Source organism: Muntiacus reevesi, chromosome 4, assembly GCF_963930625.1.
Source record: "Muntiacus reevesi chromosome 4, mMunRee1.1, whole genome shotgun sequence".
NCBI classification, from domain to species: Eukaryota; Metazoa; Chordata; class Mammalia; order Artiodactyla; family Cervidae; genus Muntiacus; species Muntiacus reevesi.
This window is the reverse complement of record NC_089252.1, coordinates 33,672,788-33,697,925: the sequence shown is the minus strand read 5'-3', so window position 1 is coordinate 33,697,925 and position 25,138 is coordinate 33,672,788. Positions and strand designations below refer to the sequence as shown.

General features: G+C 43.7%; 1 protein-coding gene across 1 annotated transcript in view; it reads left to right on the top strand.

Annotated features, from left to right (window-relative positions):
- Positions 1–25,138, top strand: part of COLEC12 (collectin subfamily member 12) — a 178,074-nt gene that overhangs the window by 137,824 nt on the left and 15,112 nt on the right. Inside the window, exons 3-5 of the mRNA XM_065932493.1 lie at positions 803–925; positions 10,305–10,403; positions 11,470–12,516. Coding sequence (XP_065788565.1) covers positions 803–925; positions 10,305–10,403; positions 11,470–12,516 — 1,269 coding nt within the window. The remainder of the gene's footprint in view (positions 1–802; positions 926–10,304; positions 10,404–11,469; positions 12,517–25,138) is intronic.

Sequence of the window (25,138 nt, the reverse complement as noted above, 5' to 3'; positions counted from 1 at the left end):
CTTCTCATCAGAAATGTCTGGTTTTTCGGGTTGTTCCCTAGTTGTTATTCATATCACTGTGATAACTTAAATAAGGGTTGCTGTCTGTTTTCTGCATATATGTAATGTACAAAAGTGGCTATAAACATTTTAATCCTAAAATTACCTATATTTTCTGCTATAGTAAATTATAGCACATTATTAAGTTATATAGTACATTATAGCCAGTGGCATGCTGGTAAACCAATTTGGGATGTGTGAGGGCATCATGTATAGTGTTTGCAAATTTCCATGGTATAAATAGTCCCTCCAGGGTTGATTTCAAGCTGCCAACAATTTAACAACCAGCTCCCCAAATTCCTACAAATTTGACAAGTGACTCTTGAAAGCAGTAGGAATTAACTCAAGCATACCACTGAAACAAATGTCAAGGGAAAAGTCATTTTTTTTTTTTTTCTTGCTTAGTGTGTTTGAATTACTGTTGGTCCAACAATGGCTGAAACAGGTAGATTTGGGTGTTTTAAGTCTTTTGTCATACAGAGATCTTATCATAATGGAATGTGATTTGGAAACTGTTCTATGAAACAAAGTTCTGTGCTATTTTCAAGTCATTAAATATGTTTATAATAACATAATGACAATATTTAGGTTGTGTTAAATGTGTTGCTCAAGGAGTGAGTATGTTTAATTTTAAAATACCACTCAACCTATAGAAAGGCATATGTGAAAACTATATTCTTATAGTATTTAAACCAAAATGCAAAAATTTACTTCTGAAATGGTGTTTTTGGTTACTGTTGTTAAGATTTGCCTTTTCTTACAGGTATTCAGGAAGGAACACAATGTACCAAATGTAAAAATAACTGGGCACTGAAGCTTTCTATCATATTATTATACATTTTATGTGCCTTGCTTACCATCACAGTAGCCATTCTGGGATACAAAGGTAAGTACTGTTTCCTTTTTCCTTCTAAAAAGCAAGTTTCCCTTCATTCATTTACACCTGAAAACACAAGTACATTTGCAGGCTTGAAGTAGCTCATTAATACAATTCAGATGCAAAACTTAAACCTCTGAAGCTCCATCTTTGTGTCGAGCTTCTTATAGCTGCGGAATCTGAAAGGAGAGAAGGAGCAATTCCTCTTGAGTCATTTCAACCATAATCATGGTCCTTTTATGAGTTGTAATTTTTTTCCCTCTTTGTTGCTTTTTCCTACTTATTTCCAGATACTCCCTCTTCCTCTGTCTTTTTTCATCTTATCTCTAAGAGGCCCCACAAAAACCCTGGAGTCAGCACACAGGAAAACTCTATTGACAGAGGATAAGACCTCCAGAGACACGGCTTACGTCACCCGAGGACTGGCCTTATAATTCCCTTTTTTTCTCTTCAGCACATTTACTGTGGTCACTGTTGTTTATCTAGCTCCAGAAAAACACAGCGCTATAGACATGAACCACAGAGATGGTACCACTGTCTCAGCTGTGCTTTATGGCTTATCAGACATTCTTTGAACATGCCTGGTTTAAGATTGGTGCAGGATTTTTGCCTAAATCCCCCAGACTTGCAGATAAAGTGGGTTGGTTCTCCCCACCCCCATGGGCATTCCAGACACCACAGGTGAAGGTGTCCTGATTCAGAATCACAAACTATGTAAACCCTTTTATAGAAAACAGCCATGGAAGCCTCACAGAGACACGTGAAACAGACGTGTCGTCTGGTTTCAGTGAGAGAGGCAGACATGGGGTCTGCTCATCTTCATCCTGACAGGTTAACAGTGGAGAATTCCACACGTTCCCATCTCTGTTCCCTGCCCCATCAATTTGACCTGGGGGCAAAGTGAATTCCCTCCAACTTGTAACTCCCCCCACTGTTCTCCCAGGAGTTAGCGGTTTCCTGAGACCACAATGTACTGGAATGAGAATGGTCCCTGTCCAGTTCTTGAGTCCACCATTTGAAGAGCAATTGCTAGTGTTTATTAAGTGCTCATTGACGTGCCAGGAATTACGCTGAGTCCTTGTGTGGCTGTGTAACCTGGGTATGAATTGTAACCTCTTAGTGTTACTGAATTTTTACCTGTAAAATGACAGTAATGGTGCCATTCTTCGAGGCGCTTGGGATGAGCAAAGATGATATAACGGAGCCACCTGTTCTGAGGTTGGGCCCAGTAGAGTGGCTAAATCTCTCTCTTCCTTCTTGTTGTTTAGTTGCTAAGTTGTGTTGAACTCTTTGCAACCCCATGGACTACAGCACGCCAGGCTCCCCTGTCCTTCACTATCTCCCAGAGTTTGCTCAAGCTTATGTCTGTTGAGTCGATGATGCCATCTAACCATCTCATCCTCTGCCTCCCCCTTCTCCTTTTGCCTTCAGTCTTTCCCAGCGTCCCAGGGTCTTTTCCAGTGAGTTGGCTCTTCGAATCAGGTGGCCAAAGTATTGGAGCTTCAGCTTCAGCATCAAACCTTCCAATGAATATTCAGGGTTGATTTCCTTTAGGATTGACTGGTTTGATCTCCTTGCAGTCCAAAGGACTCTCTTCCTTGCTTCTTCATAACTGCATTTTTACAGTTCTAGCCATGAGAACGGCAAAACATATTAAAAATAATATAATCAAGGCTTATGGAGTCCACTTCTAAACCTCTTTCCATGGAAAATTGTGTGTGTTTCCATAGTGTGTTGACTGATGAACTCGGGCAGTGGAAATATGGAAAATTACCAGGCCATTTTATCCAGTTGCAATGAGTTAATCTCACCCAGGATTAACAGAGCAAGTGTTAAGAAAGGCTATTAAATCATGGTGAAGGCTGGACAGGGGGATGAGGGGGAGGAAACCTAATGGGGAAAAGGAGGGTGTTTTATGTCCTAGGTAATTCAGCCTGGCTGTCTTCCTTTACTGGATTATTGAGGTCATTACTCACTTCTCCACAACTTTTCCTAGTGAACTCAGATAAAGAAGAGGCTTGAAATCAAACCGTCATTTAACCGGTATCCTTAAGACTCGGCACTATGTGATGTCACGAAAGTAAATAGAGATGAGAAAGATTTGAAGAAATACCTCTATGTGGTATTTGTCATTTTTACTTCTGAAAAAAAAAGCCTAGAATCTTTAGTTATACAAATAGATCCGAAGGAAGGGGGTTTGTTTGTTTGTTTTTAAAGTACAGATATTTCCTCTGCTTTTATGAGCATGGAAAGGCCTTCTCGGCTCTGACCTATTTGTGTGGGTCCATTTGCCTGGAACACATTTTCCCTCTTCTCCACCTTTTTCTCATGACTTTCTCTTCCTTTCCTTTCATGTCTCCCTCAGACACGTGTCCTGCAAGACGTCCCTGTAAGCTGAGTTGGGTGCCCTCCTGCCGGTCCCCATGGCATCATTTTTCACTCTAGTCCCTGTTGCACTATATCACTATGGCCATTGGGTCTGTCCCACCACCCAAACTGTAAGCTCCAAGAAGACAAGAAGCTATCTTTTATTTATTAAATCTCCTACTAGCATGTGGCTCATAGTACATAACTGGGACCCAATAAAGTTTACTGAGTGAATTAATGAGAAGATAGAGGGATGGTTGAATTGTAAGTTATGACTGACTTCTATAAAGGCAATCAGTCGATACCCAGTGACCTCTAAGGCAATTGCTATGACTCAGGGCCCTACCTGAAAGCTTAAAATCCCAAAGATCGCTTGGCCTGCTCTGGGTGTATCTCACCGGGATAAAGGGGGATGAGTTTGAGGGGTTGAGACAAGTTAGAGGCAAGACCATGTTCTTATTCCTCTTTCTCTACTCCAAGGCCCCCATCCCTCAGGCTTCTACTGACAAAAAGAAGATAATACAACATGCAGTTTTTGTCTTTAAACACAGCCTTGATGAACTCAAATACTGATATTTTCCAGATGTGTTTTCTCTTTACTTTGAACAGTGATTCCTCTTTCTTGTTGATAAGATTCTGGTGACCCAACATGGTAAGAGGCAGAAAGTTAAGTTCTTCCTTCACACACATCCCTTTGAAGTCTGGAGAAACTCACTCCACTTTAAAAAAAAAAAAAAAGGGAAGAAACAAAAAATATTCAGTGAAGGAAGAGGTTTCTCTGAAGGAGAAGTTGGAAGCAAATAAATAGAAACTCCGTTATTTATCAGAGTTTGCAAAGTCATCTCCGTAGCGTTTTCTTCAAAACCGTTCTGTGTGTGTGTGTGTGTGTGTGTGTGTGTGTGTGTGTGTGTGTGTTAGTTGCTCAGTCATGTCTGACTCTTTGCGACCCTATGGACCGTGGCCCGGCAGGCACCTCTGTCCATGGGATTTTCCAGGCAAGAATACTGGAGTGGGTGGCCATTCCCTTCTCCAGGGGATCTTACCTACCCAGGGATCGAACCCAGATCTCCTGCATTGCAGGTGGACTCTTTACCATCTGAGTCACCAGGGAAGCCCCAACTGTTCTTTAGTTCTCTTTTTATGTCACTTATGCAGATACAAGTTAGGATATAACTTAAGTTCCTTCCAGAGAGTTTGCTGAACAAGTCAGAGGATTGCTGAGTCAACCAGACAGGTCAGTACACTAGTGGTGACCGTGCAGCATGTCAGCCACCTTACAAAAAGCCCATTCTTGGACGGTTACAGCTTGCTGCATCCTCTATCCTGGATTATTTATCATCCAGGCAGAAACCACCTTCTGAGTTCAGTGGGCTGTTTTTTTCTCTGGATCATTCCCTGAACAGGAAAATCCAATTTAGTGGTCCTGTCCAGCAGGATGCTACCTTAAGGGATTTTAGATAAAGAAGACAGACAGACATCTGAATCTTTCTCAGTAAGAACCTCCTCTAATACAACATCCCTAGTCACAGATGTCTGCCTTGCTGCTCACTTCTGCAAGGTAGCATTACAGCTGGGTAAGCAGGTTTTCAAATGAGCATCAGACCACACTGTGTAGGTGTTGTAAGAATCAAGGATAACACCCTCCCACCAGACAGTATTTTGTAATGAAACCTGATAGTGTTCAAGGTAGACATGTCTTTATTAGGTCCCAGGGGAGTGTACCTGGTATTACTGGGCAGTCCCAGATACCAATGAAGGGTTGTGTTTCCTACAGTCAAACTGGTAGACGTCCTCCTGAGCACCAGGCAGGACCTCTGCACTCTATTCTTTCTTGTCCCCAAGGCCCAGTCCTGAGCGATATCTCTGGATCCTCCACGTCCATGTTTGCCCCCAAACATGACAAGTACTTGGTAGACCTCTAAGAATGATGAGCATAAAGGAAAGATAAAGAAGACATAGTCCTGGGACTTCCCTGGTGGTTCAGTGGTTAAGAATCTGCCTTCCAACACAAGGGACTCAGGTTCAATCCCGGGTCAGGGAGCTAAGATCACATGTGCTGTGGAGCAAATGAGCCCACGCAACTCAATTTATGGCTGTGTGCCACAAGCTACAGAGCCCACATGTTCTAGAGCCCGTGCAATGCAACTGGAGAGAAGCCTGTGTGCTGCAACGTAGACCCCACGTGCCACAACTAAGACCCAACCCAGCCGTAAAAAATTAACATTAAAAATAAAAAGGCTAGCAGACCATGAGTTGGTCTTCTTAACAAGAAAAAAGACACAATTCTTCTCAAGGGATTTTTCTTAGAAGAAACCATATTTAGGAAAAGGAAATACTTGATGAGAGGCAAAGTGGAATTAAAGAGTAAACATGGATGTTGGAGTTAGATCGCCTGACCTGGAATCCCACTATAAGCTGTGTGACTCTAAGGAAGTTACTGGACATCTCTGGGCCTCGATTTTTTTCATGTGTGAAATAACAGTCCTAGGGATTAACCGCAATGATGATGTGATACACCTTGGAAAGAGGGAGGCAATTTGTAGAGGCTGATTTTATTGCCATTCAGATACAGGGTCCGTTGGTATGGAATCGGATCATCAGGGAAAACTTAGCACGGTGGGCCAATGAGATTCAGAGCAGACCTTAAAGAATGGGTGGAATCAAGACAAGGGAGGAAAAGGTTAGTGGCCCAGATCAAGGACTTTTATAGGACTTCCCTAGTGGTCCAGTGGTTAAGAATCTGCCTGCCAATGCAGGGGACACGGGTTCAATCCCTGGTCTGGCAAGATCCCACATTCAGTGGGGCAACTATGCCTGTGCCACAACCACTGAGCCTGTGATCTAGAGCCCATGCTCCACACAAGAAAAGCCACCGCAACGAGAAGCCCTTCGCAGCTGGAGAAAGCCCCTGAGCAGCAACCAAGACCCAGTGCAGTCAAAAGTAAATAAATTTTTAAAAAATTTAAAAAGCACTGGAGGGGACATATGTATATCTATGACTGATTCATGTTGATGTATGGCAGAAACCAACGCAATATTATAAAGCAATTATCCCTCAATTTAAAGTAATTTTAAAAAAACCCAAGCACTTTTATAGAAAAGGTGTTATTGTTGGATTATCCTAGAGAATTGAGCTTTTTGGGTATTTGAAGAGGGGCAATGTTTCATATATATGACACCTAAAGTAATACTTTGAAGATAAAAGTCTGTCAAGAAACACTTTCTAATAAAGGGGACCATGTTGAAAAACAGACTGCTTGGACCCTTCTGTGTTCCCTGTTTGTTTTCCTCATGTGAGAACAATCTATACACCGAGGTCTCCTTCCAAAGATGGGGAGTTTCTAGGGTGAGAGAGGATTTCTGCCACTATTTTCCTGACTGAGAATTTGTGCTAATGAGTTAAGAGTAAAAACTGGTGAAAATGCTATGTTATTATAGCAAGTGTTGCTTCTGGTCTCCATCAGTCTAGCATTTTTAAGCAGTTGCAAGCTGCCAGCTCTGCAATCCTCAAGTTTGCAGCTTTATATCCAAATCCTATTTTTAAACACAGATACACCGCCCTGGTGCCTCCAACCAGTTCATTAGCCCTTGTGCACGGGGAAAAGAGTTTTCTAGCACCAAAGAGAAACCTTACAGATTTTTTTTAAGTGAATGTATTTATTCCTTTTACTCTGTACAAACCTGAATGATCTGTCTATGACAGTTCTGTGTTTTTAAAAAGTAAAATGGAAGACAAATTAGAGAGGGTTGAAAATGACTGCCTGTCAGCATATTCAGAGGTTTCTCTGGCTTCCAGGAAAAAGGGGCAGGACTTAAGGTCCCTGTGTGTGGTTTGAGGACAGACTGAGGCTTGTGTTTTGATTTGAGAATCAAAACTGAACCTAAACTTGTAAACATGCCATGTTTTATTTTTTTAAAGGGTAGCTTTGCTAAAATGCAGATGAACATTTTGTTCTTTGGAGTTTCTAGGAATAAGCATGCCTGTCAGACAACCCTCAGATTATTTTAACTGTACCTCTGGGTCTATATAGTAATTTTTTGGAAAAAAAAAAAAGATAATTATTCAACTAAATGCCATGCTCATTGCCAATGCCAAGGCCTCCCTGGGTTGGTTTGTACATTTGTTTGCATAACCTCTAGCTCAGTTGATTTTTTTCCTACAGTCTCAGCAGCCAGCAGGCAGATTCTTGTTTATTTAAATAAACAACGTAATGAATAAATCTGTGATGAATACCTACTATGCGCCACACACTGAGCTAAGAGCTGGGGATAAAACCAGCACCGATTTTCCTGCCCTAAGGGGTATCGGGGACTTCCCAGGTGGCGCTAGTGGTAAAGAACCCGCCTGCCAATGCAGGAGACGTAAGAGACTTGGGTTCAATCCCTGGGTTGAGAAGATCCCAGGAGGAGGGCATGGCAACCCACTCCAGTATTCTTGCCTGAAGAATCCCATGGACAGAGGGGCCTGGCGGGCTACAGTCCATAGGTCGCAAAGAGTCAGACACAACTGAAGTGACGTTGCGAAACCATGACACCATCATGATGGGAGTCCTGTGATCAGGAGAGAGACCCCAGCAAGATAGGCTTCAGCATAGGTTTCCCACAGGTTGTGGGAACAGCTGAGTCTTGAAAAGCAGGGAGGGCTTAGCTTGGGGAAGAAGCCTGGGAAGAATGTTCTAGGTGGGGAGAAGCATTCATAGAAAGGCTTGGGGGAGAAAGTGTGTGATGCAAGCCACACATTTCATTATGACTGGACTGGAGAAGCACAACCAGCTTCTCCAGGGAAGGTGCCGGGAGCCCTGGGGCTGGTTCACTTTAGGTCACACAGATGCATGGGAACGTACATCTATCTGCTCCCTGACGAGAGCTCCAAGAATCTTCTCACGTGGTCCTGCACGGCTGGAAGGCTTGCTGAATAAACTAGACTGGATCCATTGGCCCACAAGTAATATATAAACCATAGCCACGCTTTAGAAAATGAGTCGTCATTTTTTCAAAAGTTGTCGTTACCAAGAGGGATAGTCAGCCTTGATCTCAAGCTGCTGGAGGTTAGATTTCATGGGAGTCACTTCTGGAGAGAGACACTCTTATTTGACATGCTTTTTTTTTTCACTTTGTATACTTTATTCGTTTCTATATTTTTATTGGAGATATTTGATTGACAATATTATATTAGTTTTGGTGTCGAACATAATTGATTCAATATTTTTACAGATTATATTTCATTTAAAGTTATTACAAAATAATGGCTGTATTTCCCTGTGCTATACAATATATCTTTGTTTTTCATTTTATTCATAATTTGTATCCCTTAATCTCCTACCCCTCTTGTCTCTCCCCTCTTCCAACTGGTAACCACTAGTTTGTTCTCTGTATCTGTGAGTCTGTCTCTGTTTTGTTATGTATACTACATTAGCTTGTTTTATTTTTAAGATTTCACATATAAGTGACATCATACAGTATTCATCTTTCTCTGTCTGACTTATTTCACTAAACACAATACCCCCCAGGTCTTTCCACGCTGTTGCAAATGGCAGAATTTCATTCTTTTTTATGACTGATATTTCACTGTGTATATAAGCATCACATCTTGATCCATTCTTCCACTGATGGTCACTTAGATGATTCCTTATCTTGGCTCTTGCAAATATTGCTGCTATGAACATCGAAGTGCATATATCTTTTCAAATTAGGGTTTTCATTTTCTTCAGGTACATACCCAGATGTGGAACTGCTGGATCATGTGGTAGTTCTGTTTTTAGTTTTTTCAGGAACCTCCTTACTGTTCTCCATAGTGGCTATACTAATTTACACTGTCACCAATAGTATACTAGGGTTCCCTTTTCTCCACATCCTCACTAGTATTTGTTATCTGTAGACTTTCTGACCAGTGTGAGACATTGTGCTTTTGACATTGTGGTTTTAACTTGTGTTTCTCTGGTGATGAGTGATGTGGAACATTTTTTCACTTATCTGTTGGCCATCTGTATATCTTCTTTGGGAAAATGTCTATTCAGGTCTTCTGCCCATTTTCTAAATTGGCTTGTTTTTTGATGTTGAGTTGTATAAGCTGTTTATATATTTTGGATAAGAACCCCTGAATCATTTCATTTGCAAGTATCTTCTCTTATTCAGTAGATTATCTTTTCATTTTGTCAGGGGTTTCCTTTGCTGTGCTAAAGGTTTTGAGTTTAATTAGGTTCCATTTGTTTATTTTTGCTTTTGCTTCCTTTGCCTTAGGAGACAGTTCCTAGACATTTTAGAATGATAAATTTATAACCATAGAGAATTAATTCTTCTGAGAATGAATAAGAACAGTGGCTTTCATTTAACACTGCATCACTAACTTTCCCAATCATATACAGTCAGGAAAATGCTGGGGGAAAAGTCTTCTTGGGAAATTATTATTATTTGGAAATCCATTTGAGCATCTTCTTGTGAACTGTTAAAGATTCACATGTCACTAAGGAGAAGCAGATTGTCAGGCCTTAGTGGTGAACTCAGGACAGAGTGGTAAACACCCTTGACTTCGCATCTCTTTTACTAGGACTTTATGTATAAACTTGAGCTAGATGTTCTTTGCTGTGGCATCTCCTTGCAGATAAGTGAGTCACACCTGCCAAGAATGGTAGGGAGTCTGAGTGACACAATTTTGTAAATAAATTACAGTGTTATGCTTCCACATATGGAAATTAATATAAATGATAATACAAATTGAGGACTTTTATAATACAAAAAAATTTAGTGAGTTCTAAACTATTTCTTGAGTCCCCAAGGCACTACATAATCATGAGAACAGCTAAGAACCTAGAGTTCTCAACCAACTAAACTGCCATTGGGGTTTGCAACAAGTACGTTATTTATTTTCCTAAAAGAATGGCTTTCCCCCTAGATTTGATTTCATTTCTACTTTTTGTTTTATTCTGTTTCCTTTATTCTATCATGAAATGATCTTTTGTTGAAACTGAAAGATAAAATGTGAGCAGATATGTGCATTAATCCATTGATTTCCAAATCTTAGTTGTAGAGAAAATGGACAATGTTACAGGTGGCATGGAGACATCTCGCCAAACCTATGATGACAAGCTCACAGCAGTGGAAAGCGACCTGAAAAAATTAGGTAATCTGCAATGAACATGAACTATGAAGTTGAATCCCTGTAACTCAGCGGTCCCTAACCTTCTCGGTACCAGGCACTGATTTCATGGAAAACAATTTTTCCACTGACCAAGGGTGGGAGGGAGGATGGTTTGGGGATGACTCAAGTGCATTACATTTACTGTGCACTTTTTTCCTATTCTTATTACATCATCCCCACCTCAGGTCATCAGACATTAGATCCCAGAGGTTGGGGACAGCTGCCCTAACTCAACTCTATGTAAATGACCACAGTTTTGTTTTGGTTTTTTTTAAGAATGACATGGCTCTAAACTCACATTCACCCAGAAAGACCTTAACCTTTCATATTGTGTGTTAATCTTTCCTCATGATTTAATTCAAAAGCTTTAATATTTTAAAATTAAGGACCAATTTTGAAGTTGAATCCCCTCCCCCCCCAAAAAATACTATTGTGTATCAAATAAAATCTGAAGATCAATCCTGATGGAAAAAAACCACAAATACCCTTTATCAAAAGCTCTTTTATAAAATGCTTGGTAAATTCTTATTTGAAATATTTTAAACTGCACAAAATAATTGTAGAAATTAATTTTAAGAAATAGAAGATTCCAGCCTATTTTATCCTGTGATTTTTCCCCCCCAACTTTTTAAAGAAGAATTTTGGTGATTTTGAGAAATAGAAGATTCTAGCCTATTTTATTATGTTATTTTTTTCCCCAGTTTTTAAAAGAATAATTTTGGTGAACTTAACAAATAGGTTATTGCTTTCTTGTCGTCCTTCCTAGTGCTCTAGAAGCAAGTAAATTCCCCTTCCTTTCCTGAGAAAAGTGTTCACCCAGGTTAATCTGTGCTGGTATTTTGCACTCTTTCCAATTCCTGAGGACCCAGGTCTAACAGAGATGTAGATTTTACTAATGCATGCAGTGAGCACATCACACAAGTTTTCTCTCCGAAATAGAGCACATTCCAGTTATGAATAAAACTCTATTTTATTCTTGGGAATCTGTGACCTCACCCGAACACATCTCCATCCCACCAACCTGAGTAACACACATGTCTGATTCCAGGGGACCAAACGGGAAAGAAAGCGCTCAGCACCAACTCAGAACTCTCCACCTTCAGGTCGGACATCCTGGATCTCCGTCAGCAGCTTCATGAGATCACGGAAAAGACCAGCAAGAACAAAGATACGCTGGAGAAGTTACAGGCAAGCGGGGACGCGCTGGTGGACCGGCAGAGTCAACTGAAGGAAACTTTGGAGAATAACTCCTTCCTCATCACCACTGTCAACAAAACCCTGCAGGCGTATAACGGCTACGTCACGAATCTTCAGCAGGACACGAGCGTGCTGCAGGGCAACCTGCAGAGCCAAATGTACTCTCACAACGTGGTCATCATGAACCTCAACAACCTGAACCTGACCCAGGTGCAGCAGAGGAACCTCATCACGAATCTGCAGCGCTCTGTGGATGACACGAGCCAGGCGATCCAGCGCATCAAGAACGACTTCCAGAACCTACAGCAGGTCTTCCTTCAAGCCAAGAAGGACACGGATTGGCTGAAGGAGAAGGTGCAGAGCCTGCAGACGCTGGCTGCCAATAACTCCGCCTTGGCCAAAGCCAACAACGACACCCTGGAGGACATGAACAGCCAGCTCAGCTCCTTCGCAGGGCAGATGGACAATATCACCACAGCCTCCCAAGCCAACGAGCAGAACCTGAAGGACCTGCAGGACGTACACAGGGATGCGGAGAACAGAACGGCGGCCAAGTTCAGCCAGCTCGAGGAGCGCTTCCAGCTCTTTGAGTCAGACATTGTGAACATCATCAGTAATATCAGCTACACAGCCCACTACCTGCGGACGCTGACCAGCAACCTGAACGAAGTCAGGACCACGTGTACGGACACGCTGACCAAACACACGGACGATCTGACCTCCCTGAATAACACGCTGGCCAACATCCGTTTGGATTCTGTTTCTCTCAGGATGCAGCAAGATTTGATGAGGTCGAGGTTGGACACGGAAGTGGCCAACTTGTCCGTGATTATGGAAGAAATGAAGCTGGTGGACTCCAAGCATGGTCAGCTCATCAAGAATTTTACCATCCTGCAAGGTAAGTGGGAATTCTGAACTTACACTGTTACCTATGGTTGTAGAACAAATGACCTTAAAACTTGACAATTTAAAACAGTAAGCCTGTATTATTTTGTAGTTCCTGTGGGTCAGGGATTCGGGAGTAGCTTAGTGTAAGTCGGTGGTTTTGGCTCAGTATCTCTCATGAGGTTGTAGTTAAGATGATAGCTGGAACTATAGTCTTCTTATTTACCTATTTTTGGTTGTGCTGGGGCAGGGAGGTCTTTATTGCTGCTCACAGACTTTCTCTAGCTGCGGCAAGTAGGGGCTCCTCTCTAGTTGCGGTGCACGGGCTTCTCATTGCAGTGGCTTCTGTTGTTGCAGGGCATGGGCTCCAGGTGCTTGGGGGCTTCAGTAGTTGTGGCACCTGGGCCTAGTTGCCCGGAGGGATGTGGAATCTTCCTGGAACAGGGATGGAACTCATGTCCCCAGAATTAACCACTGGACCTCCAGGGAAGCCCTGGGGCTGTAGTCTCCTGAAGCTTTAATTGGCGCTGAGGAGCTGCTTCCAAGATGGCTCATTCTTATGGCTCTTGGGCTTGTTGGTTATTGGCAGGTGGCCTCGGTTCCTCATTATGTGAAATGCTTGAATGTCCTCACAGCAGGGCAGCTGGCTGCCTCCAGAGCAAATGATCCAAGAGAAACAGAAGGAAGGAAGCCAAGATGTCTTTTATGACCTAGCCTCAAAAGTCACATACCATCATTCCACCATATCCTCTTCTTTAGAAACAAGTCACTAAGTCCATCTCACACTCAAAGGGGAAGGGAATTAAGTTCTATTTCTCGAAAGGAAGGGAAGCATAACTAAGAATTTGTGGACAGTGCTTAAAGACATTCCATTAAATGTTTATGAATGAAAGACTTGTTAATTTGGAATTTTTCCATGCCTAGCTATTTCAATGCCATTATAAATTGGGCTCCTTTGGAAGAAAGATTCAGTCTTTCAGATCATGGAGTGATCATTAAGAGGTTCCTACTTCTAAATGCCATGAACAATGGATGATTGGCCATCACAGTAACTGTAAGGCCACAGAGGAGAGAAATGATGTGACTTACATATAAAATCTGAGTTTTGCTCCAAACCAGGTCATCCATATAAACTGAAAGTCCTTAGATCAGATCATTTTTGAGCTTTCAGGAAAGCAATAATCATCAGAATGACTTCCCTAAGAAGGAGGCCAGTGAACTTCATTTTATTTCCTGACAGTAACAGAGATAGTATATTGTTTAAACTAGGAGAATGAAAAATAGCATATCCGGACTTCAGCGAGGCTCCTGGCAGTGATACCCTTCAGAACAAGGTGGAGCAATCAGTGCTGGATGATAGACCAATTAGATGGGTTTATTTGTTGTATTCGTTTTCTGTGCTGCATGGCAAATTGCTAAAAACTCAGCACTTACAGCACCCACTTCTCATCTCACAGTTTCTGTGGTCAGGAATCTGGGCAGAGCATAGATGTATCCTTTGCTTAGGGTCTTGCCCAGATGCAGGCTCAGTGAGGGGCTGTGGTTTCATCAGAGTCTTGACTAGGGAAAGCCTCATTTCCACACTCCTTCAGGTTCTTGGCAGAATTCATCTGTTGGGAATCGGGATGGTAAGATGGGCTGTCAGGTCCTAGAAGTCACCCCAGCCCCTTGCCATGTGGCCATCTCAAACCATTGCAGCTTCTTTACACCCAGTAAGGGAGTCTCTCTCGCTCCAGCCTGCAAAGATAGAATCTTATATAATGTAACCTGGTCAAGGGAGTGACATCCCATCACCTTTGCCATATACAGTTGGTCAGAAGCAAGTTGCAGGTTCCATGCTTATACAAGGGCATGAGTCACTGGGAGTCACCCTTGGGTGTGACTGCCATGCTAGTTGAATGAGTATAAAGAGTGATAGTTAAATGAGCCCCTCTGAGCCTGGAAGCAGAGCTGAGTGGCAGATGGCAGGGACCTGCTCAATAACTTTGCAGGGACTAGCATGAGGACATGGATGACGTCCAGTACTCGTGTGGTGTGAAACTGTGTATACTAACTAACAGGTCAGAGAATCCTGATCCAAAATGATCTGCAGAGGCTGGAACAGTAAAGAGATGTCAACAAAATGAAATAGATGGGGGAGACATGAAAATCCCCACTTGTAGATAGAGAAGACCAAACAGGAATGTTGATGTGGGGGGCATGACTTAGAGGAAGTGTGCATGAAAACATCGGGCATTTTAGTAGACTGTAAAGCAACTGGATGTGTCTGCCAGGGAAGATCATATGATCTTTTGCTGTATTAATAAAAACATGATTTCCAAAATGAGGGAAGTGATACTCCCTCCTTTTAGCATGGCAGAACCACTCCCAGAGGATAGTGTGTATGTTGGGGAGTCCGATCAACAGGGGATGCTCACAGACCAGCATGCTCAGAAAAACAGGACCAGGGTGATGGGGTCTAGAAACCATGTGCTGTGAAGAAGGATCGAAGAACCTGGAACTTTAACCTATAGGAGAGACTGCTTAGTGGGGAATAAGGCAGCTGTTTATAACTATTCAAAAGGCTGTCATGTGGAAGAGATTTTAAATGACATCTGAGGCGCTCCAGAGGGTGAAACAAAGACTAGTGGGTACTCATTAAAGGAAAATAAGTTTTAGCTTTTATATAGTGTTCCTTATAAATATTGCTGTTGCTTGAAAATATAATGGGTTCTGTGAACCGTGTGTGTGCCCCAGCTATAGAGGGGCTGGACAATGCCTGTCAGAGGTACTGTAGGTGAGAGTCATACTCTGAATAAAGAGTGGGCTTTCACACGGCCAGACAGTTCTTCAGTGCTTGATTTGTTATCTATATTTATTATTTCTTTTCCCCTATTCCTTCTCGACTGAAATTCAGAATGAGGAGAAATCTCAGCAGACTTGCAGTCTCATAAAATAAGTGCTTTCTAATTGTCTCTTAAAGTTGTAATACCCTCAACAATCCTAACATGATATTCTGGATAGTTTCTAGCTATCAATGTCTTTGGAGATGTCATTTCCTTGGAGAAGGGGGGCTACAGTCCATGGGGTCGTAAAGAGTTGGCCACGACTTAGCGGCCAAACAACAACAATAAATGACAATAAATAGATTAACAATATCTAGATTCAGATATTTATTAACAATAAATAGATTCAGAGCCTGGCTTTAAGTGAGTTAATGTTTCTGTTCTGATTATTTTTATCAACTGAAGTTAAGTATGAGTGTAATGAGGGCTTTTCATGAATTACCCCTGTGACACCCACTCTGTAAAGCAGGTGCTCAAAAACTCATTGCCAGTTATACATAAGAAAACTAAGGCTTCGAGGGCTTTAAGGAACTTGCTTAAATGTACAGAAATGATAAGTAGCTAAACGGGATCTGAGCCTAGACTATCTGGTGCAAAGCTTATGATGCAAACCCTAAAGATAATCACAGAAAATACATGCCCTTCCTCCTGACCGCCCCAGGGGAGCCTATGAGGGCAAGGAGATGGGATTTCATTCTAAGTGTGAGGGGGAGTTTTAAGGAAGGTGGTGACATGACCTGATTTATATTTTTGAAAGGGCATCCTGGGTGCTAGAGGAAGAACAGATAACCAGGAAGTGATCCTGGAGGCAGTGGTCCAGTGAGGAGTGATGGACCTATTGTGGGTGACTTGGGATGGATGGTAGCAGCATGCATGACCAAAGTGGGTCTTCTTGGTCAGGAGGAATCCTGAAGAGAGAATCAAGGGCAGCCCTGCCCTTCCCCAGACAATAGTCCTGACTGGTCTTTTGTGGCCGCGCCCACAGGGTGAGGAACGCATGGGCTGGAGGGGCTGTGAATGTTCAGAGCCCACCCAGATCCCTTCTTGATCACATTTGGTGTGCAAGACTCTGGATTTCCCTCCCCAAAGTGTCCCAAGTCCAAAGGGGCAGCCCAGAGGCACCGGTACATTGATGGAATGGAGTGCTGTGGGCAGAAACTGGACATGGGATCAGGCCAGCTGTGAGGAGCTAGACAAGGCTCATAGATGGATCACACATGAGCAGGGGGGAGGAATGGGCATCTCCCAAGTACTTAGCTTGAGCAACAAGGTGGAAAGATTGAGGGCAGGAGGAGAAGGGGGTGACAGAGGTTGAGATGGTTGGATGGCATCACCGACTTAATGGACATGAGTTTGAGTAAACTCCGGGAGTTGGCGATGGACAGGGAGGCCTGGCATGCTGCAGTCCATGGGGTCACAAAGAGTCGGACACGACAGAGCAGGTGAACAACGACGACAACGAGGTGAATGGCGGTACTGACCAGGAGACGCAGAAAGAAAGGCCTGTTTAGACGTATTAAGTGGGAGATGTCTCTTAGGATGAGATTTCTGACTCTGTCTCTGAAAGGCCTCAGAGCTTGGTTTCTGAATGGTATCTTCTTTTTCTCGTTTGCTTTCCCATTTACTTTTTTTTGTAATTAAATTCATTTTAATTGAAGGATATTTGCTCTACAGTATTGTATTGGTTTCTGCCAAACCTCAGCATGAATCAGCCATAGGTATGCCTACGTCCCCTCCCTCTAGAACCTCCCTCCCCATCCCACCCCTCTAGGTTGTTACGGAGCCTCAGTTTGAGTTCCCGAGTCACACAGTAAATTCCCATTGGCTATCTATTTTACATATGTTAATGTGTTTGTTCCCCTGTTATTCTCTCCTTACATCCCACTAACATTCATGCTTGGTCTGTTCATTAGCTGTGCTTTCTGTGAGTTGACCTGAGAAACTTCTCAAGCCACGACACCCCCTTTCTATTTGATTTGTTCGACTTTCCAGGAGTGGAATGCCCACTGGCGATTCCAAGAGAACCAGAGGCAGGAAAGGGATCCAGCTTCCAAATTCCAGTGGTTCCTCCCACACTTCATCTCTGGCACCTTTCTCTCTTTCTCTGTACCAGATCTCACCCCCAGGGATGAGGCAGAGATGGGATGGAGCAGGAAGGAGCAGGGTGGGATTAATATCGGCCTAGGTTAGGTTTGCCTCTGCAAGATTCAGAATGCCCTGATGCTTTCCAGGAAATTCTTGGTGACTCGCAGTTCAAGAACCATAATGCTTCTGGCACAGTTCAGCCACAGCAAACATGTGCCTCATTAGGAACTGAAACATGAAGCTGATGAATCGGATGGCTGAGCAAGGTGATCATTTGGAACTAGATATGAAGTCATGTACTGAATCCTAGAGAAGACTCTTGAGAGTCCCATGGAAGCAAGGAGATCAAACCAGTCAATCCTAAAGGAAATCAACCCTGAATATTCATTGGAAGGACTGATGATGAAGCTGAAGCTTCAATACTTTGGCCACCTGATGCGAAGAGCTGACTCATTGAAAAAGACCCTGACTCTGGGGAAGACTGAGGGCAGGAGGAGAAGGGGGTGACACAGGATGAGATGGTTGGATGGCATCACCGACTCAATGGACATGAATTTGAGCAAATTCACGGAGATAATGGAGGACAGGGAAGCCTGGCATGCTGAAGTCCATGGGGTTGCAAAGAGTCAGAGACAAATGAGCAAGTGAACAACAACAAAATTAAATCCTGACAACAATGATCTCTACCTCCATAAACCCCAGAACCTTATGAAAGGCTTATTTTTCTTGTTGCAAATAATGTAATGTTTTTTACCCTAATTTGGCACATGGAAGTCTTCATAAAACACACTCTTAGGTGGCAAGTTCACCTCACACCCTAAGCTACTCCTGTAATACATGTAGGTGTAAATCACATCCCCCTAGTACAACCAAGACAGTTCTCTGTACCTGCTCTTCTGGGAGGACCATGAGTTTTAGTGATGAAAAAAAGAGCTCTAGAGCCAGAGAGTCCTGGAGATGAGTACCAAGTATCTGTCTACCTATTACAGTTATAAGGATTTAATGAGATAATGTAAATAAAACAGTGCAGTGCCTGGCAGAGGTTTAGCCAATATTCATACCCAAGTGTGAGTATGTTCAGTTCCTGTCTAAGTTTTTCCCTCTGCTGTAGCCCCAGCCAGTACATCACCGTGGAAGACAACATTCATGTCCATGAAGAACACAGTTGTACCGACGCGGGCTTTAAGGTTGATGGGAGTTCAGAAGTTCTTACTGCTGTCTTCCCGGTGCCCACCCCTGGAGAGGAATCAGACTGGGTGCTGGCAGTCTCTGACTTTCACTCATTTTTGATCCACATTATATATTTATTTTTGGCTCTACTGGTGGCTACTCTCTCGTTATGGTGCACGGGCTTCTCATCGCAGTGACTTCTCTGGTTGCAGCACTCAGACCCTAGGACAATTGGGCTCAGTAGTTGTGGCACAAAGGGCTTAATTGCTCCAGGGAGTGTGGGATCTCCCCAGATCAGGGATCGAACCCATGTCCCCTGCAGTTGGCAGGTGGATTTTTAACCACTGGACCACCAAGGAAATCCTGATCCACATTTATTGAGTGCAGCATTCAAAGACATTGAAGCACACCGTGGCCAGTTGGTGAGAAACAGTGGCTTAAATATATCCTCTTCTGTGGACAAAGAGCTTCCATGGCTTTCCAGATGTCTGACTATCTTGAACATGAGGTCAAGAACCAAATTATTCTTTAAAAGATTGCCAAATATCCTGTCTTAAATTTCCTTTTAATTTGTATATTCCTTTTCACCTAAGCACAGCAGAACGACTTTTTCATATGTGGTGTTAAATAAACGTGATTCATTCCACTGCATGAGAAGAAAAATATGTCAGATGAGATTACTATTTTTCTGTATCTTCCAACCTGACCACTTGTGGTTCTAAAATAAAAGTCTCAACGAGGTTGAGTGGCAGTAAGAATTAAAGTGGTTTCTCTATTTTCCGTTAGGCATGAGCAGTTTTTTGGAAAACAAGTTGTAAAGTTATTTCAGGGGTAGGACACAGGGCTTGGCCCTTCTCAAAGCCTGCAGCTTGGTGGCCAAAGCAGCAACAGCACAGTATTAAAGTCTCCTATCCTCTTTAAGATGTTTGTTTAAAGGATTCTGGTGTTTAAGGCTCCTGGCTCTGGAGCCTAGAAGCCTGGGGAGGACGTTTTGCTGCAGTGCAAACACAGCCGTTCTGAGTTTTGGTCTTGGTCACCTACGGGCATTTCTGGAGCCTTCATTCGACAGCTTTACCAGCAACATGGATCCTGACATTTCAGAATCCCAAGTCACGGGGGCTGCCTGGTGGTTCAGTGGTTAAGACTCCACACTTCCACTGCACGGGATATGGGTTCAATCTCTGGTCAGGGAACTAAGATTGCACAAGCCACATGGCAAAAAAAAAAAAAAAAAATCCCAAGCCAGGCAGCCAACCACATGGCCTCGAAAGCAAATCTCCAGTTTGCTGTTCTGTACAGGACATCATGTCTGCCCCACATGTAGCATCACCATTTTCTCGACTCTGAATTCAAGTTATTGCATGGGCTCATGAATATTGTCTTGTCATTTATTTAAGAGTTTTCACTTTTAAGGCACTATCAGTGGCTTATATTTTATTTCATTTTACTTTGACTTTAACCTCTGCACCCACCACTCCAAAAAAGATTCAAGTAATACCTAAAATCCTAGGGTCATCCAGATGCCAAAAGCAATACTGGCATCCCAGGTCCTAGAGGAAGATATACCCCTTGCATTAGCGATCAGCTTTGTAGGAGGATCCAGTCCTGACTTTTGAAATGGTTTTAGCTTTTTTTCTTAGTGATTTTTAAAAAGAAATAAATAGCAAATATCTAGGTCTTAAGGAGTGAGCAAAGTATTGTCTTAATGAGCCAAGTATATGAATGAATGAATCCCCGAGGACAGGGCACATGAATATGTTTTCACATAGTCCAGTATTTGAAGGCAGAATTCCAGCCTCTGGCTCTAGCGCTGTGATATTTTCCCAAGGCTGGGGCAGCTGCGGATGAAGACGTGGGTCCTAGCAGTGTGCCTGCTAGGAGTTTATCCACAGCCATGAATGTAAAACATTATATTAAACTTTTTAATATAACAGAGAACATGTTTATTTTTTTAACTGGAGGATAATTGCTTTACAAAGTTGTGGTGGTCGCCCCTCTTGAGCCTCCCTCCCACGCCCATCCCACCTCTCTAGGTTGTCACAGAGTGTCAGGCTGGGCTCCCTGTGTTATAAAGCAGCTTCCCACTAGCTATGTATTTTATACGTGGTAATTTATATATTTCAGTACCACTCTTTCAATTCATCCCACTCTCTCCTTTCCCAGTTCTGTTTGTTCTCCACGTCTGTATCTCCATTCCTGCCCTGCAAATAGTTCATCAAGACCCTTGTGTTAGACTCCATGTATAAGGGTTGGTATATGATATTTGTTTTTCTCTGACTTACTTCACTCTGTATAACAGGCCCTAGGTTCATCTACCTCAGTTCAACCAGCTCAAATTCATTCCTTTTTTATGGTGAGTAATATTCCATTGTATGTATGTACCACGTCTTCTTTATGCATTCATCAGTTGATAGACATTTAGGTTGCTTCCAGGTCTTGGCTATCATAAACAGTGCTTCAGTGAACATTGGGATACATGTGTCTCTTTGAATATGCAGATAATCTATTTGTGATGGATGTAGTGCTTCATATGGAAAATTCCGTTTTTATCCTAATCCAGCTAGGAAATCTATCACAAGTAGGATTTTAGACTTTATCCAAGGCAAAAACTTGCATCTCCTCCCAATATTTTATTCCCTTCCTTCTCAACATCTGGAAATTAGTATCAGTTGGTATTTTGTGTTGACTGTGAGGTCTGCATTTTTATGCCATTATTAAAATAAGCCATGATTCTTTGTGGAGGGGGTGAGGATATTCAAGTGTAACTTTAGTTCAGAGAGAAATAGCCAAACACCATATGCTACCCAACCCCAGAAAAGAAAGAAGATTCATGAAAAGCTGTCATCCCAGGTAAAGAAGGTCTTGGATTCATGTCAGGAGGGGAAGAGAGAATCATATGTCTTTGGAATTCTGTTGGCAACCAGAGGAGGGTGTTCTGGAAGAAATACAACTCTCTGCCACATGGGTCTGTCGGAACATTCAGAACAGGGAGACAGGCCCTGGAATGGGCACTATTTCCTGGGCATGGGTGAACTCATTTCCCATAACTTGCGAGTACAGCACCAACCCCAGTCATGCATGATAGAGCAACACTGGTTATTGGCAAATCCATAAAGAGAATAAAGAATTTCTAAAGCACTTGAATTTCCCAACAGATCTTCCTCATTATTTGGATTTCTTAAGGTCAAACATAGAACATGAACAAAACAGAAGTAGTTGTGGGGGGGAGTTACTTTTATTTTTGCCTTTATTCCAAATAAATTAGATTTCTGTTTGTTTTGGCCTATTGTCAGTATCATTCCACTAGAACCTTCCATCATGCTGCATGCCTTATGGAGGAACACACAGGCCACCTTCCCCACTAATAATCTCTGAGACATTGTTTCTCAACTACACAAAGGAGCTAAGTTACCTTTTTAAAGGAGATCCATCTGGCAGTGAACACTCACCCTCTGGCTTTCCTAAATGGCTAGGCTGTTTAATGAGCCTCCTCAGGTTAAACAGGGAAAAAAATTCAAATTATGGATAAAAGATCACAGGATCAGTTCAGAAGTATGAGTAGAGTTGGGAGGACATCTCCCCATGACCACTCTGTACTGGCAGCCGGGGTCAACCTGATACAGAGATTGAGTGGAGGTGAATTCTTAGAATGAGGTGAAGGTCACCAGGCAGGACACTGTTACCCTAGAATCTCTCCCTTCTAGTCTCTGCTGGACCCAAAATGTTAGCACGAATGCAACGGGCTTTCTATTTTTTTTTTTTTTATATAAAAAAATTTATTTATGTATTTTTGGCTGTGCTGGGTCTTTGTTGCTGCGAGGGCTTTCTCTAGTTGCGGCAAGCAAGGGCTACCCTTCCTTGCTGTGTGCAGGCTTCTCATTGCAGTGGCTTCTCGTGTTGCAGAGCATAGGCTTTAGGGCATGTGGGCTCAGTAGTTGTGGTTCCCAGACTCTAGAGCACAGGCTTAGTAGTTGTGATGCATGGGCTTAGTTGCTCCCCAGCATGTGGGATCTTCCAGGACCAGGGATCGAATCTGTATCTGCCACACTAGCAGGTGGATTATTTACCACTAGGAAAGCCTACAATGGGCTTTTTGACCCATGAGGCACATTGATTTGACAAACACTTGCTGGATAATGACTGTGACCTGTAATCTAGCTACTAGATGGGGAAGGGTCCTCGAAGAAGAAGCAAGGACTAAACATCACAGAAGGAGGGAAAACTTCCACCTGGTGTGACCTGGGAGGATTACATGGTGGGTGAGCAGGAATTTTCCAGATGGTTATGGGCAGAGGGAATTCTGAGAGAAGAAATTTGCACAAGTGCAGAGGAGGATGAATCAACACACGTGAGACCAGGTCATGGAACCTTAACACCAGAGGACCAAGAGGGTCTTCTGGGGCAAGTGGGATCCAGAGCTGAGTGTAAGGAAGACAAATGTGTGAAAGATGCAGAGTGAGATGCGTGGAGATGGATCAGGTAGGAAGAGCAGTTGAGAGGTAACTGTAAAAATCTACCAGAAAGACAGAGGGGACGGGGGGAGAGAGGAAGAGAGAACAGCGGCAGGAGGATGGTGATGAGACAGCTGTGATGATGCAGTGGGATAAGAGGTGACGGGAGGAGGGCATGAACAGCAGAGATGACGAGATCACGGTAGACACACCAGGTTGGAGATGCTGGCTGGACATCCCAGAGAAAATGGACCATCCATTAATGGGATGGAGATGAAGAGCCAGAGGCCTGGAGAGCTGATGGTAAGGAGGAGCCAACCGGAGCAGATGGACAAAAGTCAGTAAGATGGACTCAGGAAGAAGGTGTTTCACCCCAAAGTCTCTGACTTTACGGGGCAGATAACCCTAAAAGGAACGCACTGAAGCCAGCGCTAGCATTAGCGCGTGCTAGTTCGGCATAAACTCACAGCTCCGTAGAGGGTCTGGCCTGAAAGTCCAGGGGCAATGTCATGGGTAGGCTCAAAGAAGCAAAGCTGAGTCCAGGACCTAGGCTTCTGCAGAGGGAGGGCAGAGATGGAGGGCTGGCCATGGCCGTGGATGGTATGTGGATGCAGTGATGTCTGCTAGGGTCTGGGGTGGAGGGAACAGAGATCCCCCTACTGAGGTGGGAAAGGCTGCTTCACCATTCTGTCCTGACCGGCCAGTGGGGAGGTGTGCTGGTGGAGGGGGACAGGGAAAACTGAGCGTGGGAGTCCCACCAATCCTGCCTCTCCCCCGCACTTCAGTCCTTCCAGCCTCCAAGACTCTGTGCTTCCATCCAGAGAATGGGTGTGGAGCCCTTATACTTATCCCTGTAGAATAGCGAGACCTCAGATGCTCTAAGATTCCAGGCAGCGGAATATTTGAGCACAGTGTCCTCCATGATTTGTTCATTTCAACACGAGAAGCCCTGAATTCCTGCCCCAGCTCCTCCCCCGATGGTAACTGGACATATCTTACTCCCATGCAGGTGCTATGTCAGTCGCAGGTGCTATGTCAGTCGCCCAGTTGTGTCTGACTCTTTGTGACTCCATGGACTGTAGCCTGCCAGGCTCCTCTGTCCATGGGATTCCTCAGGCAAGAATAAATACTGGAGTGGGTTGCCATTCCCTTCTCCAGGGGATCTTCCTGACCCAGGGATTGAACCCAGGTCTCCTGCATTGCAGGTGGATTCTTTACCGCTGAGCCACCTGGGAAGCCCCACTGGCCTGGGTAGATCTGTCTTGAGTTGCTCAGTAACTCTGAGCAAACAGCTTGTGTCTCTGGCCCTGCATGTCCTCAGATGTGCTGTGGGAATCCTATGCCATAGACGAAGGTCACGTGATATACTGTATGTGACGGTACCTCACCCTGTCATTTTCATACAAATCCTGGTTGTGATGTATTGTGTGATGTCGATGCTACTCTTGAGAACTCAGAGAAAACAGGACAACCCCACGTTAAGTGAACCGCCTTTTGGAGCAAGGAGCGATGAGCAGGTATTTGCTTCCCTTCCCCCAACCCCCTCCCTGCCTTTTTAAGGGGGAACTGCTTTTTCCTCCTTTGGAGGAAAACAATTTTTTCCCCTCCCTTGCCAGTGAGATGCTGCACCTGTTTCTTTCTCTAGTCTACCTTCCCTGGGTACTGTGCTTAGTCGCTCAGTTGTGTCTGACTCTTTGCAACTCCATGGACTGTAGCCCGCCAGGCTCCTCTGTCCATGGGGATTCTCCAGGCAAGAATACTGGAGTGGGTTGCCATGCCCTCCTCCAGGGGATCTTCTCAACCCAGGTCTCCTGTATTGCAGGTGGATTTTTACAGTCTGAGCCACCAGGGAAACCCAAACCCTATTTGCATTATTAGATGCATTTGATGCACTGTTTGCATCACTGGGAAAAATGAAACTGGTCCTCCTCAGCTGGCCCTGAGAGCACCCCCAGCAGAGACCTCCGGTCCCGGTGAGCTGGTCCATAGTGAGGCCTGGCCCTGAGGACCTCCGTGTTCCCACAGCACCACTGGAGGGACAGGGGCACCGCAGCGGAGGAGCAGAGAGGAGAGGCCAGGCTGGTGCGATGGGGGAATTACAGGA